Below are 21,469 nucleotides of genomic sequence, written 5' to 3'. Positions count from 1 at the left end.
CCTGATAAACTGCAGATGACCTGGTCAATGGGCAATGCTGGAGAAAGGTGTTTGGGAATTATTTACATTTATATACTGAGGAGCTGTGTTCTAAATTACTCAACAAATAGGAAGATAAATCTGTGAGTGTTCGTCCATTCGTTTGATGCTAAAATCCAGCTGCACATCTCTGTCGTGGAAGATATATTCTGGGTTATTGCTTATTCTGGTTTTTTTTTGTTAGTTTGTAGGGGGTATTGTTTTCACGGAGTGCGGCAATCCGGAGCTGACAAGGGCCTGGTCGCCACAGGGGTGTTAACTTCGCTTTGAAGTCTCGGAAAGGTGAGCAGGTCGGTGCCAAGCTGTGAAGGACTTGGTAATTCGTGGGGGCTGGCGGATAACAGGAGACCAGAGGTGCTGAGAGGACGAAGAAACGAAAAGAGGCGGGGTGGGGGATCGTGGCCGGGGAGAGAGGAGAAAATCCTGACAGCTGGACTTGTTCATTTTCGGCATTTCACTCTTATCGATAGACTTGATCCAACTGATTTAATTAGCGCCAGCAAATGGGCATTCAGTCTTATCTAATGCTTCCAATCTACTTTCAATCATATAGCAGACCGCTGAGGTCTGAGAGCGGGTGGGAGGGGTGGGGGTACGAAGCAGGGAATATAATTTTGGGAAAAATTGGTGTGCAATCGCAAAAAACAGAGAAATATATATTTCTTTAACGCATTGCTAAAGCAAAACAAAAACTACCTGGTTAACAGAACTATATATTTTACTTTATTTATTATTACTTTTATTTATTATTGTATATTTGACTTTTGTAACTTTTTTTGAGTTTTTTTAAACTCAAAATGCCATCTGAGCTGCGTGTTCTTGACGTGTATTTAAAAATGTTGGATATGATGATTCAAGATTGATGGTAAATGTATAATATCTGTTTGTGGGTGATTTATTAAAATAAAATAAATCGCCATTCTGAAACAACCTTATAGCAAACGATCGATATTTTAATATTATGTAAAAATAGTCCTCACAATAATGTATATATGCTGTGTATGCAATGTATATATAAGGATATGTAAAGGTAATTTCCCTGATAATAGAGCGTGTGGAAACCTCGTATACAAAAGAAAATATAAGAAATGGCTGGGAGTCAGTGAAGAGGGGGGCCATAACTTTAAAAGGATCGCCACCGGAGTGAGGAGAGGGGTTCGGAGAAATGTCCTTTGGCAGACAGTTGGATCATGGGACGCTCGGCCACAGGAAATGACTGTGGACGAGACCTCGCGTCTTTATAAGAGAAAATTGTATAAATATTTGAAGCAGGGGAATATGCCGGGTTATTGGAAGAGAGCAGGGCAATAGGATTAGTTTGGGAATACTTTAGCAAGGCGCCAGCACAGACACCATTGTCGTATGGGCCTCCTTCTGTGTTGTAAACTTATCTGGCCCTGTGACAGACAACTGAAGATGTTTGCAAGCACATTAAGATGTTTCTACCCTTATCAAATTATCGGACACTAACACCCTGAATTAAACCCCAATGTACCTGTTTATGTAACGTTACTCTGGGTCCAGCTGAAACAGTTTCAGCATTAAATTATGGGAACGTCTTGAAAAATAATAGTTATTGGAACGTTTCCTACAACTTGCAGTTATGTTAAGCTGTGTCGCAAATGGGATACCGTGAAATTTATAAATATCTGAGCGAGTGTGGAAACGGTTTACTTTTGTTCTTGTCTGGGTCCAGATTTTGTTCTTGCAGTATATCGGGTTCAAACAACTCGCTGCGGTCTCGGCGCTTTGAAAATGAACGGACAGCTCGGCAAACGCTCTGTCTCGTTACTGGTTTTAATTTAAGCCATTATTTGTTTTTATTTAAAAGTCGTTTCCCATCATAGGAAACACACAAACGCCAGCTGTGCTGATTTAAAAAAAATTATATTGCTGGACATCGATTTATAATTTACCAGAGGATTTTTGTTAATCACTTTGACGTATTTCCCTTTTATCCGTCTAACCACTGGCATTTATTGCCTCTCATATTAGGACTTGTTGACATATTTTGAAACCTTATGTTATTCTGTCAAGATGTCCTGCTATGCATCTGTCTATGATTTAACCACTATCCGCAATATATTTGCCACTCACTCCATATAAGTCTACAATTACAAATCAGCCTACTGGCACCGGTGGTGTGTTGAAATATTGGCTGGACATGTTACTCGTTTTTGTATGAAATCCTTCTTAATACTTACCTGTGTGTTAGTCTACCGCAATGCCATCTCTCCCGCGGATAATCTCTGGAGATCAGAGGTGATTCTCATTTTAGACCGCCTACAATGCCTCCCTGAATGAGTTATAGTTCCCGCTTCCCCTTACCCGGTTGGAAATCTGTTCTTGTTATTGGGTTTGTTTGAGACTTTGCTTCAGTGTAATATTATTTTTGTTTATGTGTGTGTGTGTGTGTGTGTTAAAAACAAAGACCGCGCCCGGCAGTTTATGATCTGGATCGGCTCCTGTCGATGGCACAGCCTGAAAGGGGGCTTAGAGTAAAGCTTCCTTAAATTGTGATGGCACACTCCAAGAACGGCCAATGTGGGAGCAGAAACCTGTTGACTCGATGCCCAGGGCTCTGTCCCATATTCGGACAAAAAGAAGAAAATGGTAATGAGGTCGGTGCTCCCATAGGCCCAGCAGGACAATCGCCGCCAGCTGATAGGGCGCAGTCCGGCTGATTGACAGGTCCCCGCCTCCCGCCGCCTGTAACTGACACGCGTGGAGCTGGACGGATGAAGTATGTCCACCGCTCTCCTGCTTGTAAGTGCTGACAGATCAAGGCAACAAAATTCAATTACCAGCCCTAATTGCGCTCATAGAGTCCACCCGCGGCGTCCCCAGTCCATGTCAGTCCATCTGGCCCATTGGACGAGTCGCAGCCCCCTTCGCTCTCTCTCTCTCTCTCTCTCTAAACCCCATAACGTTTCCCCAGGAATAATCTGCGCACTGGATTCCGTCTGGGAGTTTGGAAAAGAACTTCACTTTTAGAGAAAAAAAACCTTCTGTATCGCACACACACACACACACCCCACCACACACACACACAGCCCGAAGTGGAATGGCTGAGAAAAGGAGATCGCCGTCCACCATGAGTTTGAAAGCTCATGCCTTTTCCGTGGAAGCACTGATCGGGGCGGAAAAGAAAAGGAAACTGGACGAACGCTGCGAGAATAGTGTTGAGATGAAAGATATAACAAGCCAGACTGTGAACATGTCGAGTAAGGACAGGAACTCCGACGATGAAAGAAACGGTGGCACTGACTACAGCGAGCGACCGGGTGAGTTCCCACTCTTAAGTTAGCACCCTCAGCTCTTACTGTTTACCTAATGACTTCTTGAAACAGACGGAATCCACCCGGTTACAGACCGAATGTGACTTTAGTTTTAATCAAGCAAAAACTCCTTTTCTACTTTTGCAACCATCGGTTTCAGATTTTAATATTTGTGACGTTCGGCTTCCGTTAGTTGCTGGTAAATAAACAAAATACATTTGCATTTTACGCTTCTATGCATTTGGTAGAAATTATATATGCAACTAAAACATCCATCAGTTTTTTTAAAATATAATTAAAGTTTCACTGTCTCATTTTATTTTGTCTCTAAATGTAAAATCTCACGCTATAATCGCGGTACTTTCATGTGTTTCTTTTTTTCCTTGATGCTTCAGTTCTGAACGGGGACGATGCGTTGGAGTGCCCTTCTCCTCCAATAGTCAGTAAGGTCCATGCACCGCCCAAGTGCGGCACCTCTCGGGAGGACATTCACGTCGAACTTCAAGGTGCTGATCTGTGGAAAAGGTTTCACGATATCGGCACCGAGATGATCATAACGAAAGCAGGAAGGTCAGTCCGGCAGCGTGTGCGTGCGTGTCCCGAAATACCAGCCAGTCAGGGTGCACTTGATTTTTTTGGAGTTAGTTACAAGTTAGACGTAAATGCTGGTGGATTCGTTATACAGAATGTAAACTCGAGTTGTTTGTCGCTAACTCTTCCCTCCGTGTGTCTGTTGATTTGATTGGCGTTATTTGAATGCGCCCCATTTCGCTGGGCTCCGAGTAGCCTGATATTGCACTGAAGATTAAAGTTATTTTCTGTATATCAAGGAACATACATTTCAGATTCGTTTGTGATTAAACCCACATGCGTCCGCTTGTAAAAGTTTTAAACGAGCTTCATTGTGGATTCGTATGGGCAAACTGTAACTTCGTAGCAGAAAAACATCTATTGTAGAAGCTTTTCTGTTACTCTGCCCAAGGAGCTGGATTTATGTTTTTGATTATTGTCCAGCACAGATTGAAAGGCTATCCGGTATTTTTAAAGCAGAGATATTTTGGGACTGCTCGCTCTAGTTAAGTCGGCTCCTTCTCTCCGACTGTTTATAATGGCGGGTGACGATGGCCTTGCTGTAAAATACTTTATTCACCCTCAATAATTCTGCAACAGCGCCTTGTGTGACAGACGGAGCGGGATCGAACAGTTTTAACAGTTGCCGGGTACAATATTTTTAGATTTTTTTGTTGTTCTCAAAGCTGTTTTGTTCATGTATTTATTTTTCTCTGTTAGGAGAATGTTCCCGGCTATGCGGGTGAAAATCACGGGTCTGGATCCCCATCAGCAGTATTACATCGCCATGGACATTATCCCAGTGGACAATAAGCGTTACAGGTAACGAGTCCTGAGCACAGAGCTGCTTGGAACTGTGATGAAGCGGTGGGCTCTGTCTATTGGAACTCGTGTATTTATAAAGTATTTGAGGCTAAAGGCAGCCGTCAGCCAAATAAAGTAAGAGGCCCGACCACATAAAGACAAGGGTTTTAAGTATTTACTAACCGAAGTGTGTAGAATTGTAGGTATGCAGGGTCAGGGAGTCTGGGCTAGAATACAAACAGTTGAACAGATATAAATAGACAGCTGAATAGAACAGTTGGGGCTTAGTCTGAGAGAGTTAGGAGGGGCCGAATTGCCCTTTTCTCGTTGTGTTCTTCTGTATTAATCAGAACAACTACATTCTGGGAAAGGAGACATTGCCCGAATTCTCAAAGTTAATAGTTGGCCATTTCCCTCCTTTATACAGCCCATGATCTCTACATCGATGTATACTCAGTCATATATAACAACCGACTGACCTGAGCCACACATGAAATCTCTGCCGCCAACAATCTATATCCTCCACATTAAGACCTACCGCTCTCAGTGATTTCCCCCAGGAGCAGTATATATCTCTCCACAGTAATGTACATCTCCCATAGTCCATGTTTCAAATTGTCGCGTATCTCGCATAGTCCAAATCTGCTAACAGTAATCGTAACCAACGACATTTTATATGTCCAATCTTTAGTATACAGATCATCTGCCATAGTACACATTTCCCAGTATATATCGATATCTTGCTTCCACAGCTCCAAGCAGAACCGTACACCTTTGCAACAGTTCATATCTCCGAGCAGCTAAGCTCAACCTCTCATCGTTTGCATCCCCCAGCACTAATGCGTGTCCTCTTAACAATCCTCTTGTATATCTTTAAAATAAGCCTATGAAAATTGATTCGCAAAGTTTGATTCATCACAAAACTGACACTTACGCAAGGAACCTATAAGGTTTTGAAATCTTGTCTAACAAGGCATTTCTCTTTCCGGGTAATCTGGAAGAACATTATTGACTGGACATCTCGAGTTTCCAAACGATTTCATGTTGATTTTAATCAGTAAAATGGAAATTGTAAAGTGGAAAAAAATATTTTAAATAGGAAAGGTGTCTGTTTTTTAATTGTTAAGAAGTGTTGCCATTTATGGAGGTGCTGAGCTTGTTGCTGTCCTCTGCCCCTGCTGCAGGTATGTGTATCACAGCTCCAAGTGGATGGTGGCTGGGAATGCGGATTCTCCAGTCCCTCCTCGGGTTTACATCCATCCGGACTCTCCAGCCTCGGGAGATACCTGGATGCGACAGGTCATCAGCTTCGACAAACTCAAACTCACCAACAACGAGCTGGACGACCAGGGGCATGTGAGTGCCAAGTGCCTATTCTCCTCGGCCGTCACTTATGTAACTGCAGAAGAGATCTGCTTGTTTTCGTAGCGCGCAGATCACTTCAAAACCACCAGGATTGAACAGTATGAGTATTCTTTTAAAATTGATTCAGTAATTCCGCAATCAAATTAGTGCTAATGTCTCCTTGCATTTTTTTGACCGCCAGTAAACGAGTCTGGCACACGCTTTGAGCGGTGTCCCTGACGCCTCTACTCGGCTAAGTTTGTTTAGAAATACCTCAAACTTTATGAGATGGCCACAGATTAGGTAACATGTTTATTTAAGCAAGGCAAGGGTCATTAAATAGACAACGAGACTTAATTTTTTTTTGAAAAGACAAATGACTATTTGGGATCGACCATTGGGCGTTTTCAGTGATATTTAACATGCGAAAATTAAGAGGAAATCAGGGTAAGAAATACTGGAACTTTAAACATGGACAATAAAAGTTAATCGTAATAATTATACAAAGAATTATTATTCTATGTATGACGGTTATGTAAATTACGTAATCGTTGTAGAGTTAATGCTAACTTTCTTTATAAATTAACTGTTAACATTAACTTATAGAAATGTACGATTGACCTTAACATTTCTCTCAAGTTTTTATATTCTTGCTCTGACCTTTTTGTAAAACCATACTAAAATCCAAAGAGGTAGTAACAATAATTTCTGATTTGCAGGGTTTTTTTTGCAAGTCAGTTCCATATTAATGCAGTGTCCCGATTAGACAGAGATTGAGACCCACCTTTTTGTTTTTGAATGACTGAAGCTGGCAGCGGGCGTCACTGTGGTACCGCCAGGAACTGGAGGGGGCGGGGGTTAACCGGCATTAAACATCGAAACAGAAAGAAATTGTATTACTGAACGCTGGGCTTCTGATTTTAATTTAAAAGAATAAATTGTTTTAAAATGTTTTAAGTTTTAGTGTTCTAGGGGATGTGGGCATCGATGGCAAAGGCCGGCATTTATTGCTGATCCCTTGTTACTCTGAGAAGGCGGGAGTGGGCCTTCTTCTTCAACCGCTGCAGTCCTTTGTAGCAGTTTGGTGCAATTGGGTGGGTTACTGGGCCACTTCAGAGAGCAGTTAAGAGTCAACCACATGTAGGCCAGACTGGGCAAGGACGGCAGGCTCCTCCCCCCCCCCCCCCCCCCCAAAGTGAGCTAGTTGAGTTTTGATAACCAGCTTTTTAATTTCCAGATTTAAAATAAAAACTGAATTCAAATTCTCAATCCACCAAGATGGGGCTTCAACTCCCGCCCTCTGGATTATTAACCCGGGCCTCAGGATTACTGGTTTGCATCAAGGCGGATCTTTATTTTTTAAGGGGCAGTGTTTAATTTTAAATATTACAGGTATTGCTATGGCTATGTGAGGGCTTTCAGAGCTGGCGGAATCTGCAAAAGAGCGTTCTCATGCCAAACAGAATCCCCGTCCAAATAAATATATCCTTCAAATCGCCCATTCGGTCCATTCTAACTCTAATCGGAGTGGAGCACGCTTTACTGCCGACCGTGTCAGCGGTTATCAGGATTCGACTGTATTTTTGTTCCATAACTGTTTCTACAGAAGTGGCCCTTTGCTTTCCTGTCGTGTGGCTTTCCGCCACCGCAGAGTTACTGTACAAATGCGATTTATAAAACATTTCCGTTTAATCTACAGCTGTTTAATTGAAGCCGGCTGGGTGATAGTGTTCCATCTTGTCCAGTAATAAATATCTTTTAACATATAGCGCTTTGTAATCGGCAGCTGAAGCACGGAACTAACTACAACCTTTACTCTGAGCTGACCCGTGTTTTAGTGTTTCCATCCAGTATTAGGTTGCGGTTCTGTATCTTGTTTAACAAAACGTTCACTGTGTACAGTGCGTTGCGCATAATTAATTGTTTGAAAAGCGAAACCTATAATTGCGAGATTAATTAAATAATAAATGTAATCCTTGGGATAAGGCTTTGAGAAGGTACCGTACTTGAACTGGGACTAGAAACGCAGCGGTAACTCGAATTAAATACCAATATTTTAAATTTATTATTGAAAATGCAAAGCGAACGCAATGCAGTGCAATAACTGAATACGGGCCAGTAGTTATTTAAAGACACACACCCCTGGATGTCTGGTTGAACAGGCTGCATTTCAAAACGATGGAAATTCCAGTCTGGATTTCTAACAACCCATCGCTACCAGCTTGATGTCTCAGTGTGTACATTACCAGCACCATAGAACAGAAACCGTAAAATTAAACTATGACAGGAAGAAATAATTACATCGATTTTTCTACAAAAGGCACATTATGGCGTTTAACAAAAAACACACTGGAGGAGGTTTCCTCTGTGCGCTATATTTAACGAAATCGTGAAAACGAAACCAGCAATCCCTCGTCCTCAAATTGTGGGACGAGCCAATTGATCCCGCTTTGCCCAGCGAATTACCAAATACCCAGCGTTGAGAATTAAAACAAATTAATCTTATGCGAGATTCGATCTTAAGATAACCATCTGGGTTGTTTATTTGTTGCTGGAACAGATCATTTTGCATTCGATGCACAAATACCAGCCTCGGGTGCATGTCATTCGCAAGGAGTGCGGAGAGGAGCTGTCTCCGGTCAAACCCATCCCGGGAGGAGACGGGGTGAAACATTTCTCCTTCCCCGAGACCGTCTTCACAACAGTGACCGCCTACCAGAACCAGCAGGTAGGGGCGGCTGGCGATCGGCACCGACTCCACAGCCGGTCGCTCGAAATGTTCCCCGGTTCTCTCTGATCCTATCTTCCGCACTTCACATTCACTTAAAAATAGCAAGCGACCAATCTTTACAGAGCTGTTTTGTGTGGGTGTTAAACCGGATATCACACTCATTTTTAAATTCTTGTTGGTAAATTGTTAGATGGCTTCTAGTATTGAGTCTACTGATCCATTTTGCTAAGTTTTGCCAACTGTTTCATTTTAAATTCTTTAAAAAAATTGTTACTGTTTTAGAAGTAAACTTTGGTAAGAGTGAGCATCAGTCAGTAGGATAACTGTTAGAAATTGCACAGCTCTCTGGACATGAATAGCACAGCGGTGTTATAATACAGGATGCAGTCTTAAACCAACAACCTAAAAACTGCTAATGTCAATTCCAATTCTGTCTCAGATCACCAGACTGAAGATCGACAGGAACCCGTTTGCAAAAGGATTCCGGGATTCGGGGCGCAACAGGTAAGTTATTTCACCACCCCCCCCCCCCCCACCCCCGCACACACACACACACAACAGAGAATTCTCTAAAACCTCAGCGGCCCGACATTGTAAATCACACACAGCTACACTAAAGCCTTCCCCGCGTTGAAATAAACTTTCAACCCAGTCTCGCACTTCCCACGCCTTTTTTACATCGAAATAATTAAGAGCGAGCGCCGCAAAACACCCTCCCGGCGGCAAGGGAAAAGGGACAGATGCAGAGATTACTGCTGCATTTTGTTCAGTCGGACCCCTGTACTGCCCATAAAGTTTAAAAGCAGAAAGGGGCAAACGCTGGCCCCTCAGAAAATACAGGAAAAGACAACTTTATCTGCTAAACAAACTCGGCTATTTGATAGCGCAAGCGCGGCAAGTGATAAAATGGGATAAGTTCAAGGCATCTTGTGTAAATTATCGCCCTGGCAACATCTCTCCGGGAGGCGACTTTTATCTCGACACTAACTAGAACCCAAAAGCTCCTGTTACTGGGGAAAATGAAGCCTGATTTTTGAGCCCGAGTCCACCCAATAAATATTTTATTATGGCTTCCTGCGAAATGCCTATGATCCCCCTATAAAGTCAGTGTGAAAGCTATTATATCTGAACAAAATGTTGGCAAGCAAACATCAAGCACAACTTTATGTTCGTTCTTCATTACTTGGTTTTAGAATAGAATCACAGAATGGTTACAGCACAGAAGGAGGTCATTCGGCCCATCGAGCCCGTGGCGGCTCTCTGCAAGAGCACTTCAGCCAGTCCCGCTCCCCCGCCCTTTCCCCGTAGCCCTGCAATTTTTTTTTCCTTCAGATACTTATCCAATTCCCTTTTGAAAGCCACGATTGAGAATATTTCACGACTGTGGTTATTTAGTCAAATGTGGGGCAATTATGTTGATTTAAATTCTTTGTCATACTTGGTATCGCCTTCCTTACATTTTAATGACAGATGTTGCAGTTGTATGACAACACTGCGTCACTGAGTATGTCTGAACGGCTGCCTGCCTGTTCGAGTGTACCTACCCGTATCTGAACTTGCTTTTTCTTGCTGTGTGGGCAATGCACTCATCTACACGCATGCATGTGTGTGAGTGGATGTATGCAACCCGCTGCACGCTCAGTGTAAAACTGCTGGGAATTGCTAAGAGCAGCTGCTGGAAAAAACCCTTTCCGGTAGATTTTCCCAGGCCACTATGGTCGCAGAGAGTTTTTGGAAAGTTCCGCACTTTGTGAACCTGGCACCATTATCACAAGGTAAAAGCACCTGCTATGTTGGTCTGTACTGAGGTTGGTTTCTGTAAACAAGACATTTGTACTTTCAGTAAGTATGCATCATTGCAGTTCTAATTGTGCTTGGTGGTGCTATGCTATGTATTCCTTAAAGTGGAGAGATGGTCAGTAAAAGAGAATGTATTATTTTTAAATAAAGCACTGTGACCCCAATTTTAACTCTTGTTGTTTTATTACCGATCACCTCCTTAAATCCCTCTCCCCTGCCCCCTCCACCCATAACTCTAACAATTACAAGGTGCTCATGGATTCTTTCTCATCAAGATAAAGACCATTCCTGCAGCTTCCCCTTCCTCCTTGCCCATCAAGCCAGACCTCCTACAGTCTCTCTCCTATACTAGCTCTGAACCCCATCTGTTTCTAGTTTGTCTTCCAATCCCCCATTCCCTCATTAAGCTCATCTCACCCATGAAACCGACTTCCTATTCCTTTGACTCCATTCCACTAAAGTTCTGACCATCCAACTTTTCTTCCTGGTCCCCATGTTAGCTGACATTGTAACTGGTTCCCCCTCCTCAAACACTGCACCCCTCCCTTTAAAAAAAATCATCACCCCTTCCTAAAAAAAACCTTGAACCCTTTATCCTTGTAATCTACTGTCTCATCTCCAACCTCCTTTTCCTCTCCAAAGCCTTTGAATATGTTGTCACCTCCCAGATTTGTGCCCATCTCTCCCACAACATCCTGTTGTTAATCTCTCCGATCAGGTTTCCGACCATCCCAAAGCACTGGGACAGCCCTAAAGCTTCTGTGACTCTGACCATGGTGTATGATCTCTCCATGTGCTTTTCAACCTCTGTGCAGCCTTTGGCAAACTTACTCCTCCAACACCTCTCCTCTGTTGCCTAGCTCAGTGTGACTGCTCTTGCTTGGTTCCATCCTTACCAATCTGATTATATCCAGAGCATCTCTTTACAATGGCTTCTTTTCCTATCTCCACTGTCACCTTGGGAGTCCCCTAAGGATCCAATCCTGGTCCCCTCCGCTTCCTCATCTACATGTTGCCCTTTGGTGACATCATCCGCATCAACCTCTGTTCACCCTTTTGCTGCCTCTGTGCTTGTCCAACATTCAGTCTTGGATGAGCCGTAATTTCCTCCAGCTAGACATTGGAAAGACCAAAACCACGGTTTTTATCCCCGGTACAAACTGCGTACACTTGACACTGAATCCAGCCCCTTCCAGGGCCACTGTTTCAGGCTAAATCAGGCTGTTTGTAACCTTGGTATCCTGGTCACATCGAAGCTGAGGGTCTGACCCCATTTTTTCTCCATCATAAAAAAAACCCTACTTCCACCTCTGTAACACATCACCAGCCTCCACAAGTCTTGACGAAGGGTTTCGACCTGAAACGTTGACTCTATTTCTCTCTCCACGGATGTTGCCTGGTCTGCTGAGTTTTTCCAGCATTTTCTGTTGTTATTTTGGAGTTCCAGCATCCTCAGTATTTTGCTATCGTACTGAAGGAATGAGACTCTGCACTTATAATTGTTCACTTTCTGGGCAGGAGAGGTTGATTGGCAGTCATTAACAATGATCACATCATTAAAAGGGTACTTAGGCTGTTAATCGCTAGACTTAACTTTCTGTGGCGAGTTTAATGGTCAATTAATGTGTAACTGCAGCAAATCCATATTTGTTTTCGTGAAACTAACGGCAGAGTGGCACAAATCGGCCAGCAACTTGTGGCGATTCGCAATTCCAGGGTATTTCTTCCTCATTACAATTTGCTGGCCAATTTGCACATTAATAACAGCGTATGTCGTTCAGGCTACTTTTTCAAGAAAATCTGGCCCAAGGTTTACCTATTTGAACCAATATTGAATGCACTAAGAGTGAATGTTAGTTTCAATAATAATGAAAGAGAGGGAGTTTACATTTGGTTTAACACTCAAGTGCAGAAATACCAATGGAAATTTCCCATGGGTATTCCAGGAACAAACAGGCATCACAAAGGAAATCCTACTGATATCCTTGGGCTACATAAACTATTAAACAACTGGCTTATACTCATTTTTTTCAATTGAAAATCTGTCCTTGTGATTGGTGACATTTTAGTTTTGTCCAGTCAGCCTCACAATAGATATTTTTCATATTCCATAGCTGGCCCCAACATATATTTTATTTATCAATGTGGCGCTGCTTATGTTAGCAAAACTTTAATCAGCCAAGACAGATTAGGACCTTTTTGAAATCCAGCTTTGTGACTGAACAGTTTCCTTGTGAGACAATGGTGCAGTCATTCACACTGTGATGTTTAAACCATTCTTCTAACACTGCAGCAAGGGCTCCTGATGGATATGAAATTACCAGCATGGAATGGAAAAAATTAAAAGTGATTCATACTCATTTCAGCTTTGGGAAAAAAATCCAAGTTATTCTGTTCCACTCTATTAATTAGACAGACAGACATGTGTCCCAAAGGCTGGAATGCATCCACACATTAGAAGGAAACATACAATTATTTAATTCAATGACTTCATTCAAAACTAAGCCTAGTTGGGCAGAATAGTAATAATTTGTTCAAAAACACACAAAAATATTAGGAACATGTAAACATGGAATGAGGTTACATTTCTTAATTAAAGATTACTCCAGTCATAAACAAAACCTTTCAAGAATAAAAGTTATTTTACCATTATCTTTTTTTTAAATGTCAGCGAATCAGGAGATAATGAAAAAAAAATGAAATCCACTACACAGTTATTTGGATCTGAGGAAACATTTTTACTATGAACGGATTTTAAAATGACATTCTCTCTTAAATACACTTGTGAATGTTCCACTAACACCAGGAAAGAATATCTCCATGTTTGGAACAATTATCCCTTTGAGGAGAGTAATTCATCTTCCGTACCGAAAATAGAGACTAAAGCAAAGCTTCACTGATTAATTATAGGACTGCCTCTTTGTCTTCTCGTACAGAAACACATTAGAAATTTCCAAACATCATTTATTTTCTCAGATAACCTGTGTCTATTTTGAAAAGTTGAAAGACATTTGGCATACAAAGAGTTAATGAATAATTGTTATCTTCACTCTACAGTGTCATCACAGATTAACCTATATCCCACTGAATAAACAGGATTTCTATTTTGTTAGCATAACAAGCGCTAGGCTTTGCACTAAACACATACAACTCCACTCTATAGAATTAACACTGCAATCAGATACTGTAAGATATGGCATGGGTCAGGATTTTTACTCCATTATTGAATGAATCCTGATAATATTACTGATGTTCAGATATTTACAATTACTATTGGATTTCAAATAATTGAAGAATTAAGTTTTCCAAATTTGTGAACTGAAATATTTATCAACATGCATTTGTATTTATATACATAGTAAATAAATGAAAGAACATGTGATTTATGAAGTGTAATTTTCTTGATATAGAATGGGTTTAGAGGCTATCGTGGAATCCTATGCATTCTGGAGACCCTCTTTGCGGACCCTCAGCTTTGAAGATATACCTGGGATTCACAAACAAGGTATTGGCATGGCTTGTTCTTGCAACCATTCTCTATTTTAGTGATAATGGGCAAAGTGGACAACAATAAAAAACAATATGCAGAAAGCAAATCTTTCCACATGTAACACTGGGTTTTATACTAATTGCACCACTGTTATAATAAAACTAATAACGAAAATGTTCTGTTTGTAGTCAGACCAATGTTTTAATACAATGAAACCACTTTATAATGAAAGATTGTTTTCCACATAAACTTTGTCATTTTAACTGTTTAATACGGCCTCTTTTATGCCTGATTTACACCAGTGTCTGTGTAAGCTCAGCACTAAATTAGTAGTATAACATCAGAGCGTAACTACCCTTTTAGAGTCAGTATTCCTGTTGAGCTTTCTGCCATTGTGTCAGAAAAAAGGGTCTCACTGCACATTCAGATCATGCAAGGTACAATATAATAGCTGGTGCTGGATGAATAAACTCCAGTACGCCTAGTTCTCGGTGCGAGTCCGACACTCTGGTTAGGCAATAGACTTGTACGAGCATCTAGACTGTACACATGTGTGGGTAGCGTATCACACATACCCACTCTGGTTTTGTCCCAAACTTGAAACACCACTAAACACTGACACTGGGAGTTTTGAAAGAAACCAAAGTACAAGGTAAGTTTAACATGATAAGCAACACATTACACTGTGCTGCTCTCAGCAGTCTGTATTGAGACATGGCAGAGTTATGTGTGTGAATATCCTTTTTGGTAATTTTTCTCCCTTTACTGTCCTCCTCTGCTGAAGGCACTGACTCTTGCTGAGGTACAGTTCCACATGTTCTTATGTGGTCATTCTTCATGTATGAGGCTGAACAGTGAGAGTCAGCATACTATTTGTCCAAGGAGGGGACTTTACAGCTGGGCTTAGTACTGTCCTCACCTGATGTCCTCATACATGCATTTCCAGTAAGGTTGCTGGATAGCTGTCTCTAGAAGGAGTCCTGGCCGATTTCCGCTTCCTGAGCCAGGAGCGCGGGGGCCAATTGCAGCACCCACTGTAGACACAGATTGGCAATGCAACTGGGGACCCTCCCGGCCTGTATGACTCAGTAGCTCACTGAATGAACTCACTGACCTATTGAGGGTGCAGTTGTAGACCATTTGTGCCTCTGTACCACTGCTCGTTGGGTTTGTGGATTGGCACCTGCATTGTGACACACTAGTCTTAAAATGAACAGGGTCTAAGGAGAACATGGAATCATTAGACATGTAACCTGACCATTTACAGGAAACAATTTAACATGGAAAAGTGGTTGTAACTTTCATTTGGATGTTACTGAGTTAGCCAATGTAATACACAGAAATATTGTCATATTCAATGACAGATATAGTAAAGTGAACAAAAGAAATTTACTGCAACAAACTTTGCCAAGAGACTGTGTTTTTCTTAATAGGTGGTACAGTGTCCTCGTCTGCCCACCAAAGTGCAGGGAATGGTGTCCCAACACATCTTCTGCCTGGCTCTTCCTGCTCCTCTCCAGCTTTCCACCTGGCACCAAATAGTAGCCAGCTCTGCAACCTGAGCCCAGCAGATTTCACAACCTGTAACCGCACAGGCCTGGCCTTTAACAGATATAGCAGCAGTCTTGCTGAAACCTACAATCGTCTGACCAGCCCTGGCAGTGAAACCTTTGCATCCCAGAGGACCCCCTCCTACATTGGAGTAGCTAACACAGCAAGTGTGAACATGTCAATTTCAGGCAATGAAGGAGAGGCATTCAACTGCCATCAGGCTGGGTTGCCGGTGCCGATCTCTGGGATATCATCCCCGCAGCTTCAGTACATCATGCCTTCACCGTCGAATAATGCCTTCACCGCCAATCAGACCCACCAGGGCTCCTACAGTACTTTCAGATTGCACAGCCCGTATGGTTTATATGGATATAATTTCTCCACTTCCCCCAGACTGGCAGCCAGCCCTGAGAAAATAATTTCTTCCCAAGGAGGTTTCCTGGGTTCATCTCCCAGTGGTACCATGACTGATCGACAGATCTTGCCCACCGTGGAGGGGATGCACATGCTCAATAGCAGCCAGCAAAGCATGTTTGACACAAGGCCATTAGGGAGCTTGACAGCTTCACCATCCCAGATCCCAGCGCATTTAGTTTGACAAAATAGCTGAGCTTGAGTGAAAATGCGTGCTCTTACATTATGAAATATTGGTGGGGATTCTTCCAGTTATCAACGTGCTCACCGTTATCAAATACGTTATTCAGTTGTGGCACTGGTAGGGTACGGACTGAATGTGCTGGAGATTGGAACATATTTGGACTTTCCATCTAGTTGCAGTGTATGTTCCTACAGCAGGTATGGTATGTCAGGTGATGTGAGGCTCCAGCTGTGGTCCCAGAAGAGCTTCAAAGGACACAGTAATATAGGCCAAGAGCAGTTGAAGTGGAGAAGGCGGCCAAATGTTTTCAAAAATCATTATCATTGACTATGTATCTTGTATATTGACGCAATCTTCTGGATTGACTGATGAATTCACTAACTGTGGCAGGTAGTGAATGGACTTGGTTACAATGTGAAGTTAATCAAGACATTTGGATACAAATGCCTGACTTACAATAATGACTCTGTTTCAACAACTAACCTCACACAAACACCATCCTTTGGTCCAACTGGTGACTTATCCTTCCCTGCCTCCAGCTTTCGCCTATACTCTCCTGAGATTGCTGACACATAGTGGCGTATGGTTCTACAGACTTTGGTGGCCTTTCAGTCCTTGGCCAAATAGCTTTTTTTCATGTATGAGTCTAAACGGTGGGTGCTAATTGACCGTCAAAACCATAGGTACCACCACAGCATAAGCTGATCCTGTCTGTACCTGATGGCCGCACAAGTGCACTTTCCACAGCAGAGGATTACTGGATAGAGATCAAGTGTACCAGTCAAACATGTACAAGCAATATTACCTGGATGGTTTCCCCACTCCATAGACTGGAGAACACTGAGTCCAGTGGTAGCATCTCCTCTGCCACCCTAATGAGATCAGCAAACTCAGCACAGACCAGAGATTGTACCTGGGACCTTCTTGGTCTAACATTTATAATGTCCATGCAGTCGAGCCAGCCCACTTAAAATAATAATAATGAAGATTTGTCTCCCTACCCTTCATGATTTTAACATTACATTTTGTTTCAAAAAGGCAGCATGTTTAACACCATATTCTAATATAACATAAAAGATAATAGTCGCCATGACAAATTATAACTCCAAAACAGAATCACAGTGTTCCAGTGCTCTACTTTGTTTAATATGCAATTATTTAAATAACCCCCCAAAATTACAAAGCAAATAACAAATACAGGAATATAGTAAACATACTTCCATTTTAATTGACAGCAAAACAGCAATACATTTATTTAATTTCTATTCATGGTTAGCTGTTGAGTCAGGGTGAAATTGTATAAAATATTAGTTCTTTTGTACAACAAAAACAGAAAATGCTGGAAATACTCAGCAGGTCAGGCAGCATCTGTAGAGAGAGAAACAGAGTTAACGTTTCAGGTCGATGAGCCATCGTCAGAACTGTTCTTTTGTACAGTCAGCTATGCTTTCATTCATTTGCTTTTGAGGTAATCATAGCACCAAAGCATGATTTAAAAGATAATAATTCCCAAGATTTCTGTAGTAATATGGTAACATAAATTAAGGACTGGATATCGTATAGTCCACATGCACCATCGTACAAAGAGATCTCATCCACCTGCAGTATCTGGAAGATTCATTTCTCAAATTGTGCCTATTGGAAATGTAAAACGCAATTGCATATTTCCAAAAAAGAGTGTTTGTCACGAAGTGCTGATGTTTGGGAGTCACCAGTCAAACACACACAAGCAATATTACCTGGACATTTACACATAATACTCTCCCTTGTAGAATGGGATAATACAATCCATAAATAAGATGACTGTGGATAAATTCAAAGGGGAGGAATGCCTTTCTAAAAGGCACTCTTCAAAATGTATTCATTTAAAAAGTGTTATCAATAATTAAATGTTGATGTATTTTGTTGAAACTGTTCCAGGCCAAGACATTGACTGTTCCTCACAAACTGATTATGCCCCCTGTCAGGAAGCTGCTAAAATAAAAAAGGTGCTGAACAAAACCCTTAGTAAGTGGTGCCTATGTGCCTGGAAATATGCCAATGTCCTTCAGAAATAAAAGCACTTGAAACGACTACAACAAATGATAATTCACAAAGAGTATATTTGCAAAGTATCTCCCGATTGGGAAGATGTTTTTATTCCCAAGTATCTTGGGGTTATATAAGCAATATGGTTAAGATATCTTTCAAGCTGGTTTGACCTTGCTATATCTGCTTTGGGATATATATATCTACACAATTCTGATGTCTGAAGCAACTTTGCCAGCTGAAATGTTGCATGATAAGATGATTAAAAATCAAACATAAAAGCAATGTGGTTTTCTACTTCATAACTTGGGTAAGATTGTGCTCTTATCCATAGGGAACATTACCAGCATCAAATCACAAGGACTACAGTCTTTTCACTCCCTCTTTGAACTGCACCATAACGTAAGTGCCAAATATTCTTGTTGCCTTTTTGTTACTTAACAGTGAAGAAGTACATCTAAATTATCAAGCCTTATGTACGTGAATAGCCCTGTCAAAATATTGTTAAAACTGTACTTTCAAATTGTTTAAATGTGTAAATATGTAGCTGTTTTACTGCAAATTTTACTGGCAATAAAAAAAGTAGACTTTACATAAGTACCTGCCTAAAGAACCTTCATTAAAGTTACACTTTTCAAGATATTAACTGATATTCCAGTCTCTCTTGGTGAACTGCTTATCCTCAGCTCATCCACCATGTGGAAAAAAGATATAGCAAGTAATGTAGAAGTATTGAAAATATCATGCTATTACACATTTCATTGTGCATGTATACAATACAGCTACTGAAATACCAGGAATATATTTATTACTTTAATATTAACCCTAATGGGGATATTTTCCTCTTTCTAGAAAAATATGCAATTCTTAGCCATATCTAATGGCTGTTAATGGAAACGGAGACTACTCCTGATTTTACTTGTGCAATAAAAGTACAATAAAGAGACCTGGCAGATATGGACCAATCAGCACTCATCTGCATTTCTTTTCTTTTCACACTTCTCTAAGTGATTAAATAGTGTAAAAGATGGAAAGACATAAATGCAGCTGTGTAGGGAGCAAAACTGGTATTTTCCCAAATGGCTGGACAAAAGGTACGCCAGGGCCATTTCACAGACCATGAGTTGAAGGCACTGCTGAATTATTTGAAAGATGGGATGTTCTTTTTGAGCTTAAAGGCTGGCACTTGTCAGCTCAGGCCCCGGTTAACTCCTCCGACATGGACGGAGATCTGGAAGAAGTTCTGTCATTTAGAGAGACGCACCAAGGTAAGGCAAGAATCTTACAGCAAATGCTGCCTGTCTTAATGTGTACAGGAAGGACACATGGAGATGTGTGATGTGAATATAAAAACCCTATTACTTGTGAGTATTTGCAGCATGTGGTTGACCCATGTATAGAAATGTTAAACAAGATATAGCAAATAATGTAGAAGTATTGAAAGTATCACGCTATTGCTCATTTCTAGAAAAAAAAGCAACCTTGTTCATATTTAATGGTTGCCAATGAAAACAGAGACTACTCCTGATGTCCATGGGATTAAAGGGGCAGTGGCAATGTGGATACAAAATTGGCTGGGAGACAGAAAGCAGAGGGTAGTAATGACTGGTTATTTTTCAGACTGGAAAGAAGTACACAGTGGTATCCCCCAGGGGTCGGTATTAGGACCACTGCTCTTTTTAATATATATTAATGACCTGGACTTTGGTATACAGGGCATAATTTCAAAGTTTGTGGATGACTCAAAGCTTGTCAATGTACTAAACAATGAGGAGGTTAATAACAGACTTCAGGAGAACATGGACAGACTGGCGAAATGAACAGACCCATGACAGATGAAATTTAATGCAGAGTAGTGTGAAGTGATGCATTTTGGAAGAAAAAATTAGGAGAGGCTGTCTAAAGTAAATGGGGATGCAGGAACAGATAGACTTGAGGGGTTCACATACACAATTCTTTGAAGGTGGCAGGACAAGTCGATAAGGCTGTTAATAAAGCATACAGGATTCTTGGGTTTATTAATTGAGGCATGGAGTACAAAAGCAAGGAAGTTATGGTAAACCTTTATAAATCACTGGTTAGGGTTCAGCTGGAGTATTGTGTTCAATTCTGGGCAGTGAGTTATTATGATCTGCAATGCACTGCCTGAAAGGATGGTGGAAGCAGATTCAATAATAACTTTCAAAAGGCAATTGGATAAATACTTAAAAAGGAAAAAAAATGACAGGGTTATAGTGAAAGAGCAGGCGAGTGGGACTAATTGGATAGCTCTTTCAGAGAGCCGGCACAGGCACGATGGACCGAATGGCCTGCTTCTGTGCTGTATCATTCTGTGATTTCATTGTAAATGTCACAATGGCAAAAGCAAGATGCTGTAGGGAAGAAGTGCCAGGTTGAAATAACTCTGTGTTATTGAACACTGCTGTTAGGTTTACAAGCCAAAATGGTAAGCAATAAAGAGGCACAGTGTGCCATAGATGGCAGCCAGTATGCAGAGAGATCGCTCATATCCTGTGAACAGGGTTTAATTCCCTTAACAGGGACGGAGACTCATCATGATGCTGAGCCCAAAGAGATTGGACAGGTGAGAAGGCCAAGGGATCTACCTTGATGAGCAACATCTGTTATGTCAACATGTCTACACACTTGGTGCAAAATTATTGAAATGGGGATCAAGGTGGAGATGAAAACTAAGCTGAAATAATAATTTTGATTAGTACTGCAGTGAGATTACAGTTCCTTCTGCTGATTAAAGGTAGCTACTTTAACCCAGATTATGTTCAGCACTGACCACCTCTTCACTAGATGGAAGGCTGGTGGCTGGGTACCTACAGCACCAGACTGCTTTGCCAAACAGGTGTGTGGTTTTGAAATACAGAATAAACATGAGGACTGTAGCATCAGATCATTGATCATAACTGTGGAGCCAGCACACGAGGATTCACTGCTAGGCTGTGCTGAATGTCTAATTTATTACTCACAAGCAACCAAACTGCCCAAACAAACATGAGACAGGGAGAAGTTATACATGGAGAGTAAGAAGGTAGAATCTGTTCTGTCTAGAAGATTTCCCTTGAAGCCTGTAAAAGTTGCCACTTCTAGGAGTTTATAAGTGCTTCGACTGATCACAAATTGGATGTTAATTATCAACAAAACAGACCAGGGAAAGGATAGTCTCCAGAATAAAGGGCATTAAAGAGATAAGTAAAGACTAACTGCATTATTTATAAAGCCCT

At 41.4% G+C, this 21,469-nt stretch overlaps 1 protein-coding gene across 2 annotated transcripts in view; it reads left to right on the top strand.

Moving 5' to 3' along the window:
- Positions 1-2,779: 2,779 nt before the first annotated feature.
- tbx18 (T-box transcription factor 18) overlaps positions 2,780-21,469 on the top strand; it is a 32,263-nt gene continuing 13,573 nt past the window's right edge. The window contains exons 1-8 of one of the 2 annotated variants that reach the window (XR_015079597.1): positions 2,780-3,323; positions 3,713-3,887; positions 4,608-4,709; positions 5,876-6,047; positions 8,596-8,763; positions 9,206-9,270; positions 13,977-14,071; positions 15,490-18,635. Coding sequence is in view for 1 of the 2 variants with exons in the window: in XM_085997702.1 (XP_085853828.1) it covers positions 3,104-3,323; positions 3,713-3,887; positions 4,608-4,709; positions 5,876-6,047; positions 8,596-8,763; positions 9,206-9,270; positions 13,977-14,071; positions 15,490-16,205 (1,713 nt within the window). In the remaining variant the exon portion in view is untranslated. Of the gene's footprint in view, positions 3,324-3,712; positions 3,888-4,607; positions 4,710-5,875; positions 6,048-8,595; positions 8,764-9,205; positions 9,271-13,976; positions 14,072-15,489; positions 18,662-21,469 lie in introns of those variants that run through there. The other variant, XM_085997702.1, reaches the window with a different exon arrangement.

The sequence above is a fragment of the Somniosus microcephalus genome, chromosome 9 (genome assembly GCF_052327205.1).
Source record: "Somniosus microcephalus isolate GS21.2 chromosome 9, FLI_Smic_1.0, whole genome shotgun sequence".
In the NCBI taxonomy this organism is placed as follows: Eukaryota; Metazoa; Chordata; class Chondrichthyes; order Squaliformes; family Somniosidae; genus Somniosus; species Somniosus microcephalus.
This window is presented reverse-complemented; position numbering and strand designations above follow the sequence as displayed.